At 46.9% G+C, this 23750-nt stretch overlaps 1 protein-coding gene across 1 annotated transcript in view; it reads right to left on the bottom strand.

Moving 5' to 3' along the window:
* Cfap74 (cilia and flagella associated protein 74) overlaps nucleotides 1-23750 on the bottom strand; it is a 61111-nt gene that overhangs the window by 16246 nt on the left and 21115 nt on the right. The window contains exons 12-22 of the mRNA XM_051173923.1: nucleotides 23066-23224; nucleotides 22657-22830; nucleotides 22051-22169; nucleotides 18784-18850; nucleotides 18346-18435; nucleotides 16657-16821; nucleotides 15350-15482; nucleotides 12583-12659; nucleotides 11679-11801; nucleotides 6309-6430; nucleotides 242-370 (exon numbers count right to left, since the gene is read on the bottom strand). Of these exons, the coding sequence (XP_051029880.1) occupies nucleotides 242-370; nucleotides 6309-6430; nucleotides 11679-11801; nucleotides 12583-12659; nucleotides 15350-15482; nucleotides 16657-16821; nucleotides 18346-18435; nucleotides 18784-18850; nucleotides 22051-22169; nucleotides 22657-22830; nucleotides 23066-23224 (1358 nt within the window). The remainder of the gene's footprint in view (nucleotides 1-241; nucleotides 371-6308; nucleotides 6431-11678; nucleotides 11802-12582; nucleotides 12660-15349; nucleotides 15483-16656; nucleotides 16822-18345; nucleotides 18436-18783; nucleotides 18851-22050; nucleotides 22170-22656; nucleotides 22831-23065; nucleotides 23225-23750) is intronic.

Here is a 23750-nt window from a genome sequence, read left to right as displayed (position 1 = left end):
GCTTCCTTTGTTTGGATCGGGGAGGATATAGGGACAACTGAGTGACAGGCACACCTTATAGACAACCTGAGGCAGGAAGGGATGAGGGACAATCTCACAGGAGTGTCTGAACAGAAGCCTACGTGGGGTTCTTACCCAGGCAGGTGGTACCTCCTGGATGTGTGACCAGCAAAGTGGTCAGCACAAGGCACCCACGGGTCCCACCCCCTCCCATCGTGCTCCAGGCCTTCCCAGTTCTCACCTAGGCAGGAACTTGAGCTGTACTGAGTAGGAGGACTGGGCCTGGATGTAGCCTGTTTCTGGCAGAAGCTCTATGTGGCCCCTCAGTTCCTTGCAGACTTCAAACTTCAGGCGCAGGGCTGCTTTTGACCTGTAAGAGATCATAGGTGGCTTTGCATGCTTAATCCTTTGGCCCGTTAAGGTGTTTCTAATGATAGAGCCAGTGTGCAATACACAGTGTCAGTTACTCTGAGCCAAGCATAGCACACGGATGGTTAGAAAGCAGCTTCAACACTGTTTCTTAAGGGACGTTTCGTTCTGAATTGAAATTATTGTTTTGGGGCTGGGGAGGTGCCATGATGGTTAAGAGCACTTGTTGCTTTTGCAGGGCACCCAGCACCCATGTGGTGATTCACGATATCCATAGCTCTGGTTCCAGAGGATCTGATATCCTCTTCTGCCCTCTGTGGGCACCAGGCATGCACGTGGGACACACACTTATAATCAGGCAAAGGAGTCACACATAAAATAAAATGAAATATAATAACGCATATTTATTGAGACAGTCTTTCTATACAGTTCTGACTGTCCTGGAACTGGAACATAGATCAGGCTGGCCTCGAACTCAGAGATCCTCTTGCCTCTGCCTCCAAAGTGCTGGGATTTTAGAGGTGCTTGTCATGTGATACCTGGCAACAGTGCTTTTGTTGTTGTTGTTTTTTTGTTTTTGTTTTTGTTTTTCCAAGACAGGGTTTCTCTGTATTGCTTTGGAGCCTGTCCTGGAACTAGCTCTATAGACCCCCTGCCTCCCGAGTGCTGGGATTAAAGGCGCTATAATACATTTTTTTTAAAAAAATGAACATTATTACTGTTGTGTATGAATGCATGGTGTGTATGTATGTGCATGTGTGTATGTGTATTCATTTGTGTGCTTGTGCACAGTTACAATGCATGTGAGTACTTTACATGTGTGGAGGCTAGAGGACATGTGTGGAAAACTTTACAGAATTGTTTCACACCTATGTTTTTGTGGGTTCTGGGAGTTTTTGAACTCAGGTCCAGGCTTTAACAGAAAGTGCCTTTCTGATAGCCCTGATTTTTTTTTTTTTTATAAGACAGCGTCTCAGGCTGCACTATAGAACTCACGATTGCCCTGCCTCGGCCTCCTGAGTGCTAAGTTTATAGCCATATGCAACATACTCAGCTTGAAAAAATTTTTAAAATAAAAACAATAAAAATTTGAGTTGAGATGTGCCCAAATCAGTTCTCAGAGACTAGAGTGCATTATGGGAAAAAGTACTGCAGGCAGCTACTGAGTGCAGGGGCCTGGAAGGTGTGTAAAGGATGGCTTCTCCCTATGGGGTCAGGCTTCTTCCCACCAAGAGTTCTTTACAGAAGTTTGGGAGGCTCTTGATGGCTAGGTGTTAGCTGTTGACACAAGGTTATAACTCAGAACCAGACGGAGGGAGAATAGACATGTGTGTATCCAGTCATCAGGGCCACCTGTGTCTTCCTGTCTCCTCTCCATTTTCTGAAATGAGGTGTCTTCCAAAGCCACTGGCAGTGGCTGTATGGCCTTCTAAGGCTGCCCTGGAGGACAGTCCTGGCTTGCTCCCTATGGGAGTCTCCTTTTGTTCCCATGGGAAGAATTATCTCTCAACCAAAGGAAGGATTAGGGTTAGGTAATCTGGGGAGGGAGGCCCAGGGAACTCTTCCCTGGTTTGCCTGGGGATCATTGGCAATAGAACCTTCCAGAGCCTCCATTCAAACATGGCCCTGAGAGCTGGGTCCACGGTGACCCAGAAATGGAACAATAAAGTCATGCCGTGGACACTGAAGGCTATGAGGGACACTGGGAGTCCATAAGGGAGTACTCAGTGCAGACAGAGGGAGAAACATCCCTCCTTTCTCCTGCTCTTTGCATGATCACCGTTGCCCAGATGGTTACAGGAGTTGCGGCGACCTCTGACCTGCCTCTAAGCCCCTACAGTGTGTATCCACCACTACAGTTGACCAGGGCCCTGAACTTCTGCTGCCAGGGATCCAGAACACCATGGAACGCAGCTGCTTGGGGTTCTTGGACCCCGAGAGACGTGCCAGTCAGATCCACTGTTTGTTCAGTTACTAACATTGGGCTCTTGGGCGCATAACAACACATGGTCTTCAAAAAACCAACACCCCTCTACACTCATGCAGGTAAAACCACACAAACAAAGTTACAAATGACACTGGGTTTAAAGACTAGTAAACACATTTACACTGACAACTAGGTGCTTTGGGTAAGAATGATAAAATTCCTTGGCTCCTTTCCATTCCTTCCCTACATGAGAGGAAGCACTTAACACCTACCCGTCCTCCCAAATAATCGCAAAGCACAATCCCTCCAAACCCACATCCCTTCATTAAACAGGCTCTGGTTCCCAGGGAGGAGCTTGGGGACATCCACCAGCTGCACCTTCATGGCATAAGGCAAAGCTCGTGGAAACCATGTCACGCAGCGTGCTGTTCTCCCAGGTCATGTGTGGTACCTGCCGTGTGTGAAGGGGCTACCGACAGGGGTTTCCATGGTCTGGGGACCAGTGGCTCAAAGCTGACGAAGTTATGAAACCTGGGATGCTCCTATCTCCGGTTGTACTTCAAGGAAAATATTTTTAATCTAAACTCTGATGTCTTTGTAAAACAGTACAAATAAACACACTTCTTTTGTTGGACTTAGTCTAGTCTACATGTGGCTGCTAGGGCTTCTGCAACGTTTTCACAAACGCAGACTGGACAGTTATAAAGTAATTCCCTGAGCATCTTGGAGGATGGGAGGTCAAAGTGGGACTAACTAGGCTGAAGGTCAGGATGCATGCAGGCTTGGCCCCTTGTGGAGATTTCAGGGGAAAATCCCTTTCTCGCTCTTTCTGGTGTCTGGTGTTCCATCGCGGCAGTCCCTCCCTCTCTTTTCAGATCTGACCCTGCCCTTGACTCTCCTGGGTTTCTCTAAAATGCCTTGACAACACTGGTATCTCATGGTCATTCAGGGTCACTTTGTTCAAGGTCCTTAGCCTACTCTGCTGCCCAGTGATGGGAGATGTCATTCTGTATATGTTTCTCATACTGGTTAATAATAAAGCACTGTTGGCCAATAGGAAAGGAAGATAGGAGGGACTAGGAGACAAGGAGGAAATAGGAAGTAGTAAGGAGGAGTCAAGATGGAGAGTCTGAAGAAAGCAGTATGCCGCCGGCTCCCCGGTAAGAGAAATACATAGATCAGCAGAAATGGGTTAATAATTAAGGCAGAGCTAGCCGATAAGAAACAAGTAACAGGGCCAACAGCATTGTATCAAATACAGAGTCTCTGTGTGTTATTTGGGGCTGGCTTGGTGGTGGAACAAGAGCAGGCGGTGGGCAGAAAAACCGAACTCCTTACAAATGGCGCCCACGTGGTTAATAAGAACTTCCACTTAAAATTTAACAAAAGCTTAAAAAAGGGTTTTAGAAGCAACAGAACAGAGACAAGCAAGGTTTCTTGGTATCAGCATTTTTCTCAGTTGAACTCTGCTTTGCTAGAGGCAAGCAGATATTCGCGTGGCTCCTTTAAGGGAAGATTCCTGACTCAGCATATGTGGCAAAAAACCGCAAGGCTTTCAAGAAACTCTGCTAACAATTTATTGGTGTGTATGAGAGATGGCAATGGCAGTGACCATATCTCCAAGCCTGCAGAATGCTTTCTGGGTGGCAGCGCAGACCAAGGCGGTGAACACAGCTTTCTGTGCTGGCGGGTAAAAGTACCCGCCACCATCTTTGGTAAACCGAGGCTGACACAGCTATGACTTTCATTTTAGCAATGTTGTTGTTTACCAGATAAAGGACTTGTGGCCAGACAAAGATAAAGATTTACAGTAAAGACAGTTTCATATTAAGAAAAACCTCTAAAGATTTACAGTGTGTTTTAAAATATACGTAGACATGAAAAAAAAATGGTTGTAAAGAGACAAAGAGGAACTGGGTGTTGTAGCACACGCCTTTAATCCCAGCACTCAGGAGACAGAGGCAAGCAGATCTCTGTGATTTGCAAAGTAAACCTGGTATGCAGAGTAAATTCCAGGACAGATAAGAGTTACAAGGAGAAACCCTGTCTCAAAAAATAGAAAAGAAACAGAATAATAAAAAGCCACAGATGGAGAAAATTTGTATACTGTACGGTATTATATTGTCTTTGTATTGTTTGACTGCTGAGGAAACAACAACTGTTAAAACAAATGCTGCTGAATTAATTCAATGTATATATTTTGAAAATGCTTTGACTCCAAAATTTAAGTTCAAGGACAAGTTACTGGGGAAAAGGATTTCTATTTTTGTTTCCACAGAAAATAAAAAGCTATGGATTCCTTCCAGACTAATGTGATTTGAGCAAGCCAGACCCCCTGAAACAGAGTCGCTGGTGATCCAACATTCAAAACTGCTTGGACAAGGCAGTCTTGCAGACTACAGCCAGGATTTCTACATCTTCTCAGGATCCCCCATGACAGCGCCCCCTGTCAGCAGGAAGTAGTTTGGAAAGAACGACGCCCAAATTCCCAAATATTGTTTATAAATGTTTGTTTTCATTTAAATGGACTTGGTTATAAATGGTTAATGATCATAGCCAATTCTTTTTAAAGGTAAAAAGGGAATTATGGTATAGATATGAATACTTTGTTTTGGAATGGATTTTCATTTATTGATACAATTTAAGGTCAATGTTGTATATGTATATTTCTCTTCTTGTTTATGTATTGTGTTTATATAGCTCATTTAAAAATGTAATGTATAATTTAGTACAGATTTTAGATAGTTACCTATAATAGTCAAAACATAGCTAGGTGAGTTAGGTTTTCTAGATATGCAGATGTATTTGAGATAGATAGATATTCTTCAAATCTTTCAAAGACCTACAGAATATGGCATTTAAAATGGTTTAGGGTTTTTCTTGACAATGAGACATAATTGTTCCTGGCAACACCACCTGCGTCAGAAAGGAAGATGAAGATGGACATTGAAGAAACTCATTATGGAGTTTACTTCCAATATGGCAAGACTAGCCATTTGGACAAGATACTGCTCTTGTCTGGACTGTTTGACTTTATGCTGTATATACTGGACATACAGGACCCACAGAAAAGTGACTGCTGATTCAAGATGGACATTGCTACAGAGATCCTGCTTCATGGAAGAGTCTTCGAGACAGTATGCAGGACACAGAGAAAAGTGACTGACAAACTGCCAATACAAGAAGACAGTTTAAAGTTTCCTGTGTTGCTGAAGAGTCTGCCAGACACACTATGGCCTATGGGCTGAAGATGGAAGATTACAAAAGAACTTTGGGTGACCAGGCAGTGAGTTGTCCCTGTCATTTCTAGAGTTTATACTATCCTTCTGTGGTCTTTGAGGGACTTGAAGACAGAGAGTTATGGTTACAGTTTTCCTTAGTATTAAAGATAAGTTACTTAGACTTTAGACACACAAAGATATGATAGATGATGGAATATTTTCTTCAAATCTTGCTAAATGTTAATGGACTAAATAGTGTTAACTGTGATTCTTATTTGATAACTGTTATGTGATATATTTTGCTATGTTAAGGTTAAAACCCTTCTTTTTATTTAGACAGAAAAGAGGAGATGATGGGAGATGTCATTCTGTATATGTTTCTCATACTGGTTAATAATAAAGCACTGTTGGCCAATAGGAAAGGAAGATAGGAGGGACTAGGAGACAAGGAGGAAATAGGAAGTAGTAAGGAGGAGTCAAGATGGAGAGTCTGAAGAAAGCAGTATGCCGCCGGCTCCCCGGTAAGAGAAATACATAGATCAGCAGAAATGGGTTAATAATTAAGGCAGAGCTAGCTGATAAGAAACAAGTAACAGGGCCAACAGCATTGTATCAAATACAGAGTCTCTGTGTGTTATTTGGGGCTGGCTTGGTGGTGGAACAAGAGCAGGTGGCGGGCCGAAAAACCGTACTCGTTACAGCCCAGTCCTCTGCCACCTGAGGTGACCATTCAGAGCTAGTGTGTAGCCAGCTCCAGGCATGACACTCCTGCTAGCCACCTCAGGGCTCACCTCGTGTGCACAATGATGGAGTCTTGGTAGAGTCGGTCATACATGCAGATCTTCAGGTCCACAGTGGTCCGTGGCACCCAGACTGGCACATCCATAGCAATTCCAGTGGCTCTGAAATATAACTGAAGTGGGACAATGTAAACTCAACATATGTTTACTTTGCAGTGTAGGAGATACCGGTGAGTGTTAACACAATACCTAACAAAAGGTTTCACGGTTTGATTTTTTTTTTTTAACTTACTGCATTACAAAGGTGATGGGAGATGTCATTCTGTATATGTTTCTCATACTGGTTTAATAATAAAGCACTGTTGGCCAATAGGAAAGGAAGATAGGAGGGACTAGGAGACAAGGAGGAAAGAGGAAGGAGGAAGGAGGGGCAAAGATGGAGAGTCTGGAGAGAGCTGGATACGGCAGCCGGCTCCGGGTAAGAAGACAACGTGGAAATACATAGATTAACACAAATGGGTTAATACTTAAGACAGAGCTAGCCGATAAGAAAGTAGTAACTGGCCAACAGTATAATATCAAATACAGAGTCTCTGTGCATTATTTGGGGCTGGCGTGGCGACAGGACAAGACCAGGCGGCGGCAGGCAGAAAAACATACTCCTTACACAAAGGTGATGTTAATAATTAATCGGAACATGTGCTGAAGGATCTTGTGATATTTTTCATATGATTATCCTACTCTATAGGATCCAAAGATTGATAATAGTCATACTTCTGGTTTTGAATGAGTTTATGAAGTATATAGTAAGTTAAGGTAAAAGGCAGATTGATACATAGATAGATCGGTAGTAAAAACATTATCAAAAATTTGGTGCTCAAAATATCCCAGCCAATTTAGGGTGTGGTGGTGCATACCTTTGATCCCATCACTTGGAGGCAGAGGTGAGCAGATTTCTGTGAATTTGAATTCCAAGACAACCAGGGTTGAAGAGGGAAGACCTACCCTGAATGTAGCTGGGATTGGCCCATGGACTGAGTAAAAGGGGAAATGGAGTACTGCCATTCATCCTGGTTTCTGACTACGGTGGGACTGGGACCGGGTACTCCCCCACACCTTCCCCACCTGTAGAGCGAGCGCACCCTCAAACAGAGATAAAATAGTCCCTCCCGGAAGTTGCTTCTGGCAGCTGTTTGGTTACAGTGATGATGAAAGTAATTCCTGTGGATACTGTGGGAGCTACAGGAATTATGAGCACCGTGAAACTGTGGGTTCTTGAGCACTGTGCTCAAGTTGTTTTACGCCAACTTAACACAAGCCAAAGTCATCCGAGAGGAGGGAACCTCAATTAAGAAAATGTCTCTTTTAGTGATTGGTGGGGGAGGGCCCAGCTCATTGTGAGTGGTGCAGTTCCAGGGCTGGTGGTCTTGGCTTCTATAAGAAAGCAAGGTTTACCAACCCATGAGAAGCAAGCCAGTATGAAGGACATGTAAAATAAGAAAAAATAATAAGTATAAAAAAATTATATACATATATATGCACACACACACACACACAAGCAACCATCCATTGCCTCTGCGTAAGCTCCTGCTTCTTGGTTCCTGCTCTGTTTGGGTTCCTGTCCTGTGCTGTGATATGGGAGTGCACACCAAATAAACCGTTTCCTCTTCGACTGGCCTTTTAGTCATGGTGTTTTATGGAAGCAATGGAAACCCCTGCTAAGAGAAGCTGTTGGTACTATGGGTTGCTGTGAGACTTTGATATCTCTGGGCTTTACAGCATTTGGTGCTATGTTGTGAATAATTGTTCCTATCTCATGCTACCTGTTTCTGTTCGCTCCAACATAATCCAAGGAAACACGTCAGAGCAGAGTTTCTGTCACAGAGCGAGGTCAGTGGTGCCGAGTACAAAACACCCAATAATCAATCTGGACCACCAGTGATTGCGTCGCCTATAAACTGTGAGTAATGAACAAAAATACTCCCAGCTGGGGGAGATTCCCATCATCCTGCCAAGGATGATGCAGGAGAAAACAAGAGAAACACAGAAACTGCACTCTGCTCTGCTTGTCCGAAGCTGTTGGGACGTGTTCCTGGGAAATGAGGGTTTTGAAGGATCTTTCTCTTTCTACACGAGAAAGAGAAATTTGTGGAAGCGCGAGGCCAGGATGGAGGAAGGTATGACAGAAAATGAGTTTTCTGTGTACCTCAGGGAAAATATAATTAACCTGAGAAGATTGAGAACAAAGAGAACCAAACAGGTAATAACATTGTAAAATAAATGAACACAGCCCGTGATGGAAGGAAGGTTACCAAACGCAAGAGGTTCTGGGCTTTGTAAGACACAAAGTCATCCTGGGGAAGAGACTGAAGCACCTGTGGTACATGACTAGTCAGCCCTTCAGAAAGTAGAGGCAGGGAGTTCTCCAGTTCAAGGTCAGCCTGGACGAGAGAGACACAAACACACACACACACACACATATGTGGGGAGGCCCTTTTCTCAAAACAACAACAAAAAATAACAACTCCACCCCAACAAACAAAAAAGCCAAAGAGGGAGAGGGAATAAAAAAAAAAAAATGAGTAGGAAATGGAAGGATAAAGGATGTTTGGGTTTGGTGGAAGGAAGTGTGCAGTCCCTCATGGACCAGCCAGTAAAGCTGCTCTAGAATGCTTGACGTCTAGACATGTAAAACGTACCAAGAAGGAAGATGGATGTCATGGAAGGGATGGGGGCAAGCAACCCTGTCACTAAATTTTTTACAGTTTCAAAACAAAGACACCTTTCTCAAAGCTACTCATCATTTCAAGGTAAACCTTGCCATTGGCCACAAAAAAAAAAAAAAAAAAAAAAACTTTAAACAATTTTAATAAATAAATCAATCAATTAATTTATGTAATAAATGAATATAAAAAGGCAGATCACTGGCTTTCTGGCCTGGCACTCTGACACAACTGTCCTTACTTTGGACAGAAGACCCTGGGTCTGCAGTTGAGGTAAGAACATACACAAATTATATATCAAGTGGATGGGGTGAAGGACATCGATACTGTTAGCATTTCTTCTGGGTTGGGGCAGGTTCACTCAAGACAACTGACGTTTAGGTGATTTAATGAACGCCCCCAACTGCCTGCTGCCTGCTGCATACACATGAAAGACAAATGAAATGCAGAGGTAGCAGGGCTTGGGTAGAGCAACTGCTATGAGCCCCCACCACTCTGTAGGTGGCCCTTAACAAAAATTACCCACGCTTCAGAGAACGGTTCTTCCTGTTTGTTCGCTTTAATGATTTCATTGTGTGCGTCGGTGTCACGCATTACTTGTGTGTACGTCTATGTGAGGGTGTTGGATACCTCTGGACTGGAGTTATAGACGTTTATGAGACACCACGTGTGAGTGCTGGGGATTGAACCCAAGTCCTTAGGATAAAGAGCCAGAGTCTTAACCACTGAGCCATTTCTCCAGCACCTTTGTTTGTTTGAATTGCTGACTTTTTTTCTTGTTTGTTTTTTCAAAACAGGGTTTCTGGGGGGGTGGGTGGAGAGATGGCTGAGCTCAGAGTTAGAGCAGTGCCTGACCTGTTCCCCCTGCTGGGTTAACTTGCCAAGCCTCAATGCAGGGTGGGGAGCTCAGTCCCACCTCAATTTGATGTGCCAGGCTTCGTGCGAACCCACAGGAGGCCTGCCACTGTCTAAATGGAGACTGGGGAGGAGCGGATGGGCAGGAGGGAGATTTGAGTGGAGGGGGAGGAAGGGGAGGAGAGAAGGGAGGGGAAACTGTGGTTGTTGGTATGTAGCATATGTACTGTAATGAGAAAATGTTAATTAAAAAACAAAACAAAACAAACAAACAAACAATCAAAAAACCACTGCCTTGCCTGCTTCCCCCCCCCCCAGGTGCCAAATTGAATCCCCACAACCACATGGTGGCTCACAGCCATCTGTAATGAGATCTGGTGCCCTCTTCTGGCCTGCAGACAAAAATGCAGGTAGAACACTATATACATAATAAATACTTAAAATATTTTAAAAAATTATTTAGAAGTTTAAAATATTTAGAAGTTTAAAAAAGAAGACAGGCTTTTCTCTGTGTTTATCCCAGGCTGCCCTGGAACTCATCCTGTAGATAAGGCTGGTCTCGAACTCAGAGATCCACTTACATCCGTCTCCCATGTGCCACCACTGCCCGGCTTAATTATTGATTTTTATTCTATGTATATGAGTGTTTTGTCTGCATGCATATATGTCTGTACAACATTGAAGCAATGCCTATGGAGGCCACCAGGGGGTGTCAGATATCCTGGAACTGGAGTTACGGATAGTTGTGAACCACCATGTGGGTGCTGAGAATCAAACCTGGGTCCTTTGCAAGGACAGCCAGTGTTTTTAACCCCTGAGCCATGTCTCCAGCCCCTGAGAATGCTTCTTCACCTATCCTTGGGAAACTCACATCCACCAAGTGATTAATCATCTTCTCTGGTCATAATTTAATGAACGTATACATTTATAAACTAAGAAAGATATTTCTAATTATTAAGTTTGGGGGTTAGGGGAGCTGGGGAGACAGCTTGAGGGGAAACAGTACTTGCTGTGTAAGCATCAGGACCAGAATTTGGGTTCCCAGAACTCATATAAAAGTCTAGTGGGCCAGCAGGCCAGCATAGTCTACAGAGTGAGTTCCAGGACAACCAAGGCTACACAAAGAAACCCTGTCTAGGGGGGGTGGAAAAAGCCCGGTGGGCACAGTGATCCTCCTATAATCCCAGGATGCAGAAGAAGACAGGGATTTATTGAGCAAACTTATTACTAGGCTTGTGAATCAGTGAACTCTGGTTCAAGGGAGAGAGACCTTGCCTCACTATATAAAGTATACAACGATTAATGAAGATGCCCAGTGTCGGCCTCTGGCCTCTACACACAAACATACATGCACATTTGTACACATTTATATGCCCACACACATGAATATTAATTATGCACAGACATGTGCACCAAACACTTGCAAAGCTCACACACACAAAAGAGTATGAACTAGAGCTCGAAAAGAGGATCATTGGTAGGCTGCTTGCTCAAGGTTCTAAGTTTTATTGCCAACACTACAAAAAAAAAAAAAAAAAAAAAAAAAAAAAAAAAGTCAGGAGGTGAGGGGAGAGAAGGAAAAGAAGTTTGCCCCAGCGAGCATCTAAACACTCTGGTGCACATGTGTGCTTATTATTAAGGTGTCAACTATTTGTGCTACTCGCTAATGATTAAAGTATGAGCAAATGGAAACCTCATGGTGCCAAGGGTAACTGTCTGATGTGGCTGCGGCGGGTGTGTGCGTGTGCGTGTGTGCGCATGTGCATGTGTGTGTGCGCGTGTGTGCGTGTGCGTGCACGCGCGCGTGTGTGAAGTCACATCAAGTGGCAGCAGGGATACTCACCGTTGGACACTGCGGATTCTTAAACATGACCTTGAACTTAGTCTGGGCCTCTCCTGGGATAACTGGGGTGAAGATAATGGGTACTTTGATGGAGCTGAAGGGGCCGATTTCTCCCTCTGTTACCTGTGTAAGAAGAATGACATAGTGTCAGAACAGAGGCATCACAGTTTTTCATAGGGAATTCCCCACTGGCCCTTTTCCTTGCCACCCACTGCGAGGATGAGTGGTAGCAGGACCGGGACCTTGGGTGTCCATTTGGTCACAAACGGGTATTTGGTTCTAAGGCTGGCCCTATTCTTGCATGCTTGCTGCTATGGAGTTTCGACAGAGGGGGAGCTGGGGGGCTCATTCAAGCAGTGAACTGCTCGCGTGCTTTCCACAGACCCTCGGCCTGCCACAGAGGCTAGGCCCTTTTCACCAGCTTTACAATAGGGAAGGGTTTGATAAGAACTGGCTGCATTTTATATTTTGTATGTAGAATATACAAGTCCCTACCACCCTGCTCCACCTCCAAGCCCCTGGAGTTTCAAAGATACCATTCCTGTCTAAGGCTCACAGTGTGCTTGGACGGGGGCAAGAAAGGCAGCCTGAACCTTTCTCTGCATCTTCTTCCCCCAGTGCGTGTGAACACACGCCACATTTCAGGTAGGGAGGGTTTGTGGTTGGTGTCCTCTCTAAGCTGGACCGCACAAAGGAAGTTGGCCCTGGTACTCTGGTCCTATTATTCTCAGCGTGGGGAGGTTGATGCGGTACTAGTTGAGACCACAGGTGCCTGGAGACAACGAGTTTAGTCTGGCTTTGGACCGATGAAAGAGCTCCCTGCTAGTACTGGCTAGGGCCAGAGGAGAATGAGCTGCCTCCTGGCTAGAAGAAGCCGAGGTTTTAGCAGGGCAGGTGGACTGACCTCCCCCAGGGTTATCTCTGCCTGCTCATCGCTGGGCTCCATGGTTACGGCACTGACCAAAGCTGTAATCTCTGCTTCTGGAAGACAAATAAGACTAAGTCAATAATCAGTCTGGGGAAAACATCTAAGATTTCCAGACGTATAAAATGTATAAGCCGTACTTACTGCAAACACTGAGTCACTGCTAAGGAAAAACAAAGATGACACAATTCATTGGGCCATCGTCCTGAAGATGATATTGAAGACTCGATATGCCAAGATCTTATTTCCAAACTGATGATAGATATATTCAAAACTATGCCAATCACACTCGCGAGAGCCTCTCCACCCTCTTGTTTTGCTTTTCTTTTTCCTTCCTCCTTCCTTCCTTCTTCCCTTTCTTCCTTCCTTCCTTCCTTCCTTCCTTTCTTTCTTTTCCCCTAAGGAATGGCCTGGTATAGCTCAGGCTGCCTTGAATTCATTGGCCTTGGATTCCTGATTCTTTTGTCTCTACCTTCCAGGTGCTGCAATTATAGATATGAATCAATATAGCAATATGTCTGGGTTTGATCGTGTGTGCGTGTGTGTGTGCGTGTGCGTGTGTGTAAACCAATAAACTAATTCTAAAATGTACCCAGAAATGCAAGGAACCAACACAGTGCAAGCAACCACTTTGGAGAAAAGAAAGTTGGAACATGCACTTCATGACTTCAAGACTTAAGTTCGTGGCGACCAAGAAAATACATTAGATAGGGTAAGTCGATCAACTGGTTTAAAAAGAGAACCTAAAATGCATTCCTCTCAGATAGTCAACAGGTTACTGACACAAGTAACCCATTTATCCAAACTTATATTTCTTTTGTTGTTTTTGAGACAAGATTTCTCTGTGTAGCCCTGGCTGTCCCGGAACTCGCTCTGTAGACCAGACTGGCCTCAAAACTCAGAGATCTGCCTGCCTCTGCCTCCTGATTGCTGGGATTAAAGGTGTGCACCACCTCTGACCAGGTCAAAAATATTTCAGTGACAGTTTCAAGAACAAGAGGCCATCCCCACAGAGACTGAGACTCAATCCCTGTTTTGTGCTAACTTGTTCTAATTTGAGGATTCGGCTGCCTCTCCTCTCCCTTGATGCCCCCTGCTTTGTTCCCCGACTCCCACCTGCCTGCAGAGAGTTTTTCTTTGTTTTGTTTTTTTTGGGGGGGGGAGAGGGGCTGGGTTTTCGTTCGTTTGTTTGGAGCCCATCCTGGAACTCGCTTTGTAGACCAGGTTGGCCTGGAACTCATGAAGATTTGCCTTGCCTCTGCTTCCCGAGTGCAGGGATTAAAGGTGTATGCCGCCACCGCCTGGCTGGACAGTTTCTATAAAGGACGTACATTACTACCCAGTCCTCCACTCCTTTGAGCCTTTGCTGATCCAGGTAAGGTGATGACATGCTTCCTACTGGGAATGAGAATTCTGCCCATAAGCATTCGACAGAGAGGTGGAGGGAAGACCCTCACCCACCAGCTAAGGAATTGCTGATGTAAATGATAAAAAGAAACCAGCGAAGGCATTTAAGATGAAGTTGGTTTGTAATGGCAGTGTCATCGCACAGACAGAATATGGAAAATTAATTGAGCTACAGGTTGACCCGTGAAAGAGCACATGCCGGTGTGATAGAGAACCGATACGATAAGGATGACCTGCTAAGGAGACTCATGGGTTTGAAGGGCTTGTGGCTCTGAAACTTAAGCGGGAATTTCTTGCAATGAGCAGAATTTGGACTTGTGTAAACCGGAGAACTCCTCGGCAAAACTCTTCAAAATTTGCAATGGAATACTCATTTGAATGTAACATGCGTGTACCTCACGTCTAAGACTTTGGCACAGGGAAAAAGGAACATACACATACAACCAAAAGAAACGGAAATTTCGGACATCTTAAAAAAAGAACTGCAGCTGGGCAGTGGTGGCGCACGCCTTTGATCCCAGCACTCGGGAGGCAGAGGCAGAGGCAGGCGGGATCTCGGAGTCTGAGGCCAGCCTGGTCTACAGTGTGAGTTCCAGGACAGCCAGGGCAGTCACACAGAGAAACCCTGTTTTGAAAAAACAAACGAGAAGAAAGAAAACAGGGAAGTGGTGAAAACGACTGAGGGCAGTGCGCAGGGTCTGCGTCGCAGTAAGGGTGGCACCCTCACGGGGTCCCCGTTTTCCCAACTCAGCACAAGGGCTGTCCTTGTATATCATCTGCACCTCTACACAGCTGGTATGAAACCAACTCCCTCCTGAGCCCTCAGAGCCTGGTGTCACTGCAGGGACCATTTCACTGGCAGAGCCTTCAAAGCCCTCACCTCTGTGCACCATATGGCCAGCCCGACTGTCCACACCTGGGGCTTCTGCTGATAGCGTCGGTTTCAACACAACAGACAGAATTTCGATGCACACCATAACCAGTGCATATTTGCGTGTATGAGTGAGTGTGTTGTGTGTTTACTGTCACTTACAACTGAAGCCCTGAGAAAACTCTGTACCCCTGACCCTCCTCAACATCACCTAGATTACAGGCCTGTCAGTCTCCAGTGCAGATGCCAGCTCTCTGGCCCCTCTGGTGGACTTGAGATTCTAAGGTGGCTGTGCTCTAAGGGTAGCTCTTAGATGGCCACCTTTGGGAGGATCTTGTGTCCATGCAGCCCTCTTGTAGTCCTACTCAGCATTCGGCTGAGGCCAGTTGCCCTGGCTGGCTCAGGAATCGGTGCAGGGGGTTTGAAGGAGGTTCCTATTGCCTGCTCACAAGCCTGCGCAACCCTTACCATCCACTTTCTCGGATTCTTTCCTGCTCTGGACGTCCAGTGGAGAGGACCCAGTGCCATCAAGCTGTTGCTCGGAGAGACTGGCAATGATCTTCTCATAGAGACTTTTGTCCTCATAGGTGTAGAGGCTGCTCTGAAAGGGAACACAGTGTCTTCATTGCCCATTCAGCTCCACAGACACCCTTGTCACCAGCTAAGTCCAGGAGAACCAGGAGAAGACACCCTGGGTGTCTGCACCCAGGGCTGTTTGCCATGGTCCCACCTCCCCATGTCTGTGGTCTCGTTCTGTCTGTCCTGGATCTTAAGACCCCACAGCATCAACTTGCCTAGGGTAGGGAATGACTGACTATTTTATCTTGGCTGAGCTGGCTCCTCTCTCTCATCATCACAGATGCCCCATCATAGACCCCCCCCCATGACTTCTTTGCAATCTACTTGGTCACTTGCCCAGAGGCTGGCTCTGCTCTAGCCTTGGTGGAGCTGACTCTCCTTTTCCCACAGCTGGCTGGTTAGATAGAGACAGAACTCCTAGATGCCCCGGACTGCCTCCTCCCCTCCTCTGGCAACTCATCTACCCGCCCAAAGCAAACCTGGCTCCCATCCCCAATCCACCTGCTCTGCTCTCTGGCTCTCACCACAGGCCCACTTTCCCCCCCCACAGCAGATCGCTCTCCATACTGCTTTGGCCACGGCTGCCCTGTTGGTCCTGCTATCTCCTGGATGAGATGCTTTCTTGGGGGTCTTTGCTGGGGCACCTGAACAGAGCCAACAGGATTGCCTCGTGCTTCTCATAGGAATGCTCAAATATTTTAGAAGCATGTAAGAAAAGGCTCATCTTTCGTTCACCTCCCCTGGATGATCCCACACTCCATGAGCATGGTGAGTTCCTTTCTTGAGTAGGACCCCTGAGGCTGTTGCCACATTCTGCAGCCCACGCATGTGACCCATGCACAGCCTTCTTGGGGAAGACAAAGACCTTTGTCATGCTCTGGGCAGAGATCCGTGGTCTCTCGTGGAGCTGTCAGTATGAACTGCATGTCTTAAGGGGAGCCCCATTCTGCTGCCATTGCTCCTGAGGCCAGACTATATGTGAAGCTGTCTTGACACTTTCCTCCCCCATCCCCCCCGCCCCTGCCGCCGCCACCACCCCCCTCCCCGATTTGCTGACACTCTTATTTGCTCACATATTTGTACACACGTGAGATTGTACACATGGCTGGGAGGCTCCCTCCCCATCCTTGACTGAGCAGAACCACAGACACCCATGGCGGCCATGGCTGCTGGTTGTAAGCTGCCAGTGCACTCACTATTTTCACGATGGGCTGGGATTCTTCCATCTCAAAGAACTGAGATTCCAGTAGAAACTTGAATCTGGTGCCCAGGCCCCCAACATTGGTTAGTGTGATGGTCCGGGATGTGGTCTCGCCCACCACATAGCTGCCAAAGTCAATGAGCTCCTTGTCAAGGGACAGCTGCCAGAGAACACAGGTGTAAGCCAGGGTGGCCTCCAGGCTGGTTGCATCCTCGGTCTTGTGGGAATCATGGCCTAGAGGACCCGATATCCCACAAAAGGAGGTTTTTCTCTCCCAAATATCAGGTGCAGTCCCAAGAAGCCAGGGGTGGGGGTTGGGGGTGGAGGGCTGATTCTTCCCTTTCACAGGGAGGCTTGCAGGAGAGGCAGGGATACCGTAAACATCTGTGTCCTGCACATCAGAGACGTGGCCCACTTAAGAAGTCACTGATTGGGCCCGGAGAGATGGCTCAGTGGTTAGGAGCACTGGCTGTTCTTCCAAAGAACCCAGGATTAATTCCCAACACCCACATGGCAACTCACAACTAACTGTAATCCTAGTTCCAGGGGAACTTACACCCTTACACAGCCATATATGCAGCCAGAACACCAATTTACATAAAAATAAATAAATCATTCTTTTTAAAGTCACAGATTCCTCTAATGACCAGTACAGCTTGGGGCTCCTGCATCTGGCTTTGAGAGGATCAAGCCAACACCTCCATGACTGAGAGGTGATGACTGAAAGACAGGAGAGACATCCTGGCTGAGGTAAGCTGTTGAGCTGTCCTGCAGATAGATACCAGGCCTGGAAAGTTCTGCTTCAGCTACTTCAGAGTGGGATCATTGTCATATCACTAATCCTCTCCATGGACTATATAGGCCACAGACTCACTGTGCTCAAGCCAAGAGTGTCATGCCTGGGAATCACTGTGATTCCACAGATGGCCATCTGTCACACGGCTGTTTGGGATGCTGAATCCAAACCTAGGGCTCCACCTGGGGTGATATCTTGTTTGTTCTAACAAATAAAGCTTGCCTGAACAACAGAGGGTGAAGCTAGCCACTAGCTAAGCATAGAGGTCCGGAGGTCTGCACAGACAGACAGGAAGTAAAATGGCTGGACTGAGAGAGGCTATAGATAGGCAGGAGTAGACAGGAGCTCGGTCTCTTTCCAGTCTGAGGATTTCGTAGAGGTAAGAGCTCTAGGGACTGGCTGCTCTGCATCTCTGATCTCTCCGCTTTCAGGCCCTAATGTCTGACCTATTAGAATTCATGTTACATTATTATTAAGACCTATTAGAACTCGTGTTACATCCACCTGCAGTGCATCGAGGCAGAGGCAGGTGGATTTCTCTGCGTTTGAAAACAGTCTGGTCTACATAGTGAGTTCAAGGACAGCCAGAATACATAGTGAGACCCTGTCTTGGAAAAAAAAAATGTGTATCTGAGTACACGCCCAAGGGCTAAAGAAAGGAGCTCCTCCTCTCTGAACCCATACAGAGAAGGGTTTATCTAGAAATTTCTAGCTCTGGTCTGATGATTTCCTTTTCAAGGTATCTCATGCCACCAAGCCTAGGCCCAGGTTGGAGTCTACAAGAGCTGCCACTGGACCAAAGCCTGTGGTGGAACTCTAGCTCCATGCTTTGGTACTTCAAGGGTGCAGCCCTTACCTTGGAGAGACATTCTGGGAACTTAAACTTACAGAGCATTTTTTTGTTGAACATTTCAGTGGAACAGAAAAGCCGCCCGTCTGAGCCAAAAATGAAACATTTCCTTCCAGATCTTTATTTATCTAAAAAACAAAAACAAAAACAAAAACAAAACAAAACAATCCCAGTCACTAAACATTTCTATGGTGACACAGTTACACAGGCTGTATCTGTGTAACCATGGCCAGGACCTGCCTACTACTTACTTAGTGGGCTCCCAGAGGAAGAAACCCAAAGTGTCTCCCATAGGCAGGTCCTGAGGAAACACACCTCACAGCCTATGGAGAGTTACTCACATAAGAGAGTAAATCCAAACCCGGCTAACTTTATTCTGCTAGCATTATAGGATGGTGCTGAACTCTTTTTGTTGTTGTTGTTAAGCCGAACAAACAAACAAACAAACAGCATCCCTCTTTGATCCTTTGACGTACCATAGGCTTGAAGGTAACAAGAACTTCACAGGACATCCCGGCTGACATGGGACCAGGGGGGTCGAAGCTGCAGGGACAGCACACGGGTAGTCAGGTCACTGTGAGAAATGGATGCTCAGTACATACTCAGCTGGGCCTATTGGATTCCCTTCTCTCTTTCTGTTCCACACCTGTGCTGGTAGTTTTGTGTTCACTTAACACAGGCTAGAGTCATTTGAGAGACAGGAACCTCAGTTGAGAAAATGCCTCCATAAAATCTGCCTCTCGGCAAGCCTGCACAGCATTTTATTAACTGTCGGTGATGGGGGCGGGGAGAGGGGGGAGAGCCTGTAAGGGGCACCCCTCGATGGCCTCTGCGTTACCTTGTGCCTTCAGGCTACAGTCCTGACTTCCTTCAGTGACAGACTAACCTTCTCCTCTTCAAGCAAAAGGAACCAGAAGACAGGCTTCATGGCTTTGGTCTACCTAGAGGTGTTGGCACATGAGCAGCTCCAAGTCCGCCCTGTTCCTTACTGACTCCATTTCCTGGTGAACAGGTGACACTTGGATACTCTTCAAATGTCTGCCCAGTGAGTGAGACAGTACACTGAGTGAGGTGCATCCCAAAAGCCAACTCCAAAAGGATGGATGCTGTGGGATGTCGCTACCCTGGGCACAATCACCAGGCCTTGGATTAAGGATGTTGAGTTCTAATAGCAACATGAAGGGAAGGGCTATAAGTCAAGCCATCCAGTAAAACAGCCCCAAGAGCAGAGAAATGGGATGGGAGCTAGTCTGCCTTGATCTGAGTCCTGGGTGGATGGAAGGGTCTTCCTATAGAATTCCTAGTATCAGGCCTATGTTTACAACGTTGAATTTTCTTGGTTTGGAAATATGCAAAAAACTTAATATAAAAATGTGTCTCTGGGTGCTGGGGAGCCAATAAGCTGCTTGCTATTTGGGCATGAGGACCAGAGTTCGAGCCCCAGAACTCAAGAAAAAAGCCGGGTGTGGTGATGTGTGCTTGTAATTACAGCCCTGGTGAGACAGGAAGATCCCTGGGGCTCTGGCCCTGGAGACTGAGCGGTAAGAGGATCAGAATCCAAGGCTACGCGCATGTGGGGTGTTCATGAACCAACTCAGCAGCAAGGGGGCCAAACTCTGGGAACTTCACACAACATACTACTGAAACGTGCATGATTGACTGGAGCCTCTAAAGGGCACGTGGTAAAATAGCAAAGTCATAAAGATACAGCATGATGGGCAGGAGGAAGGAAAAGGATACTATTAAGGAAAGGGGCACATACACACACAACCAAAAGAAACTGTAAGTTTGGAAATCTTAAACTAAAAACTACAATTGGGCAGAGGTGCATACACCTTTAATCCCAGCATTTGGGAGAGGCAGAGGCAGGACTGTGAGTTCAAGGCCGGCTTGGCTTACAGAATGAGTTCTAGGACAGCCAAGGCTACACAAAGAAACAAGAAATCCTATCTTGTAAAAGCAAAAGAGGGGTGTGGGGGGGGAGAGGGAGGAAAAAAAAAAAAGAAATGCCAGCTCATCTGAAAAAGAACTAGGAATTTTTAGAAATGAGAAACATAGTACTAAAACAAGACACACAGTCAGCAGCTTCTGCAGCCAGCTAGACACAGCTGAAGAGACCAGAAGCTGGGACACCTCACACACACTGCCTCAGTAGGCAGGGAGCGTGAAGCAGGTGCCGTAAGGACAGAGAGGCTGGGATGGGAAGGTTCCACACGGGAGGAACAGGGCAGAGACAAAGCCACGAGGAACGGGGAGAGCTGCTATTTACGGGCTAAGGGTGAGACATTTCTAGAACTGCTCAAAGATGTGAACCTCAGCTCCAAGAAGCGCAATGGGTCTAAAGAAGACCAAGCATCCGGGTATGCTGCAGTGTGGCTGCGGGATCTCAGTGCAGCCAGAGGAAACTGAGGGGCATGCTAGAGAGCCACAAGTACAACAGCAAAAGGAACCAGAAGACAGAAATGGATGCCAGCCTTCAAGTGTGGAGAGAACCTTTAATCCAGGCCTAGGAAGGAGGGCTCCGTGACAGCTGAGGTGACGGCGACCACCACCTAAGCTGGGCCCTCCACAAACCCTCCAGAAGCCAACCCTACAGGCCCACAGACGCAAGTGACTCAGCATGGCTAAAAGGCAGAGATGCTCTCAGATCTCAAACTAACACAGTGGGTAAAATAAACGACTTTTAGCAATGCTCCCTCCGTGCAAGACTTTGCAGACAGCCAGGAGATTCCAAAATCCGCCAGAAAGAAGGAGCAGAGGACCAAAAGATTCTACTGTCCGCTTGCACTCAGTTCCCAAGAGGTCAGCCCTTCTTAGGTAGGAAGTACCGATCAGACTCTGCCAGCCGCCGGTGCTGCTCACGGAGAAACGAAGCTCTGCGGGAACACAGTTCCACAGGAATAGCCTCATGAAGAAAGACATCCTTCAGGGGAAAAGGGACCCCTGAACCCTGAGCAGAGGACCCAGGGACCAATTTATATTAACCCCCCCCAATTTAGAAACTGCACATCACACACTAACAGATGTAGGTGATCTGAGCTGTGAACAAAGCTGCCTATAAGCTGGATACAGTGAAACACACCTGTAGTGTCGGCTGTTTGGGACCTGAGGCAGGAGGATGGCAGGTTTGAGACCAGCCTGGACTACATGATGAGCTCAAGGTGAGCCTAGGATGCAGAGAGCGAGACCCTCTGCTCAGAAACAACAAAGAGGAAGAATTAGAAAAGAAAGAGGAAGGTCAGATGCTGACAAACAAAACCAAACCAAACGCTGCTGAAAACACTGGCAAGTGAACAGAGAGGGGGCGTGGGGTGGGGCACGGAGAGCACAGAAAAACCACGCTTACAAAGCCAGCAAAGAAAGAAATGACAACCCGTACACAAGAAGACTCTCAGAGAAACAAAACAAAACAAAACACAAAAAATAAAAAACAAAAAAACCCCAAAAAACAAACAAACAAACAAACAAACAAAAAACTCATGAAACTCTGGCACAAAGACTGTTCCAGAAAAGCTGTCCTGAAATTTACACAGTGAGAGAGCCTGTTAGCTGCCAAGGGCAACACACAGTGGAAATGTGACAAGACTTGGGGCAGCCTGTCCAAAAGCTTGGGCGTGCGTGCAGGGAGGGACCCGACCCGTCTACTGTCCTGACTTCAATATTAAGAGATGGAGCAGCAGCCTCTGCAACTCTTCAAAGCACGTTGGTCCCACAGCCTCATGCCTAGACTCTGCGAGACTCACTCGATATGGATGAAGTCCTTCAGGTTCTCCTCCACACCCACCAGCTTACAATAGTTGATTGTGTAGGTAGCATTTATCAACGTGATTTTCTTCTTGTACACTTTACCTATATCGAAGTCCTGCAGAGACAGAGGAGGCACGGTGACCCCAGGCCCTCCAGCAGGACTCATGAGAAGTTAAGGGTCCCCGGGGAAGGGAAGGATTCCCCAGCTTTCACTGGAGCCGCAACGCCCCCTTGAGGTGTGTCAAAGACAGCAAAGAACTTCCTCCTGAGCAGGAAGTGAGCTTTGTGGAGGGTTGGTTGGGTGGGACAGGGAATGCAAGCTCAGGCTGCATATCTTAGACTGCCCTTCTTTTTGTAAATGCTGACACTGGCCATCTGGTGGTGGTGGGTCCTGGGGTCCTCCTTGGGGCCCCCCTTGTGAGGAGGTGGAATTTTGCCAAGCAGAAGGGGCCTAACAAAGCCGTTTTCCCGCTTGTTATTCCTTCACCGGAGTCCAGGCCCCCTTAAAGGATTGCCCGGGTGCTTCATGCTCCTCAGGCTGCCAACTCAGCCCTTGATGCCAGCCCCAAAGCTGAAGGCTTCTGTCCTTGCTCCCGGCTCACCTTGAAGTGAATGACCTTGGGCTTGCTGTTGAACGGGCAGCCCTTGAACTCCCTCCCAGACACCACCTGCTTGTGGATAATCCCACTGCGAAGCTGCTCCATAGTGCGAGCCAGGATGTCCTTGTCCATCTTAGTCCCACCCACAGGTTTCAGTTCCGTGTCCGGCTTTGACACCTTGGGTTCAGAAAGACAGGGGTCCATGCGTGTTCCAAGTGCATGACCAAACCTCTCCACAAGGAGAGGCCGGCCGCAGTCCAGCTCGTCTCAAGGCTACGGAAAGGGGAGCGGGGCCCAGAGTTCCAAGGGGGCAGTGGAGGCACAGACGGGGCAGGGGGTGGGCAATTGCACCCAGGAACCTGGGGTCCCAGTGTGGCTCCCTGTGAAGGACCTGACAGAGGAAAGCTGTTACCTGGTGTGACTTATATTCTTTGCTCCAAAGCCCGGGGATATCTGGTTCAGCCAGTACCTCCTCCTCGATACTAATGGATCCCAGGTCCACCTGCACGGACTCACTGGATATGGCTTTCAGTAGACAGGAAGGCTTGGGGTGGAGTGCCATGTCACTTTCCTGTCGACACAGTAGTAAGACACGCTCATTACAGAGAGGAGAATGTATACTGGGTGGGAAGAAAACAAAACCCCTTGGAATTCTACTGGGTACTTGGCCTGAAAACCCCACGGTGTTGTTATCTTCTTCTCCTCCTCCTCCTCCTCTTCTTCTTGAGACTCAGCCTTTCCGTGTAGCCCTAACTGTCCTGGAACTCACTATGTAGGCCAGGCTGGACTGGAACTCACAGAGATCTTCTCGCCTCTGCCTTCCCAGTGCTGGGGTTAAAGGAGCCCCTTTTGTTCTTTACAGAGACAATTGTGTACATATAAATCCTTGTAACTTTAAAATACATCTTACACATGCCTATGGACTACTGAGTGCCTTCCTAGAGTGTTCAGCAGAGTCCACAAGAAGGTCTCATTCATAAGAAAATATTCTCATTAGTGGACATGTGGTAATTTTCTCTGTCATTCTGTCAGGGATACTCATCGTGTTGAATTTTCATGGTGGATGGCAAACCAGTCCTGGAGAGGCTCTGTGGAAA

This window comes from Phodopus roborovskii, unplaced genomic scaffold, assembly GCF_943737965.1.
Source record: "Phodopus roborovskii unplaced genomic scaffold, PHOROB, whole genome shotgun sequence".
Lineage (NCBI taxonomy): Eukaryota > Metazoa > Chordata > Mammalia > Rodentia > Cricetidae > Phodopus > Phodopus roborovskii.
This window is presented reverse-complemented; position numbering and strand designations above follow the sequence as displayed.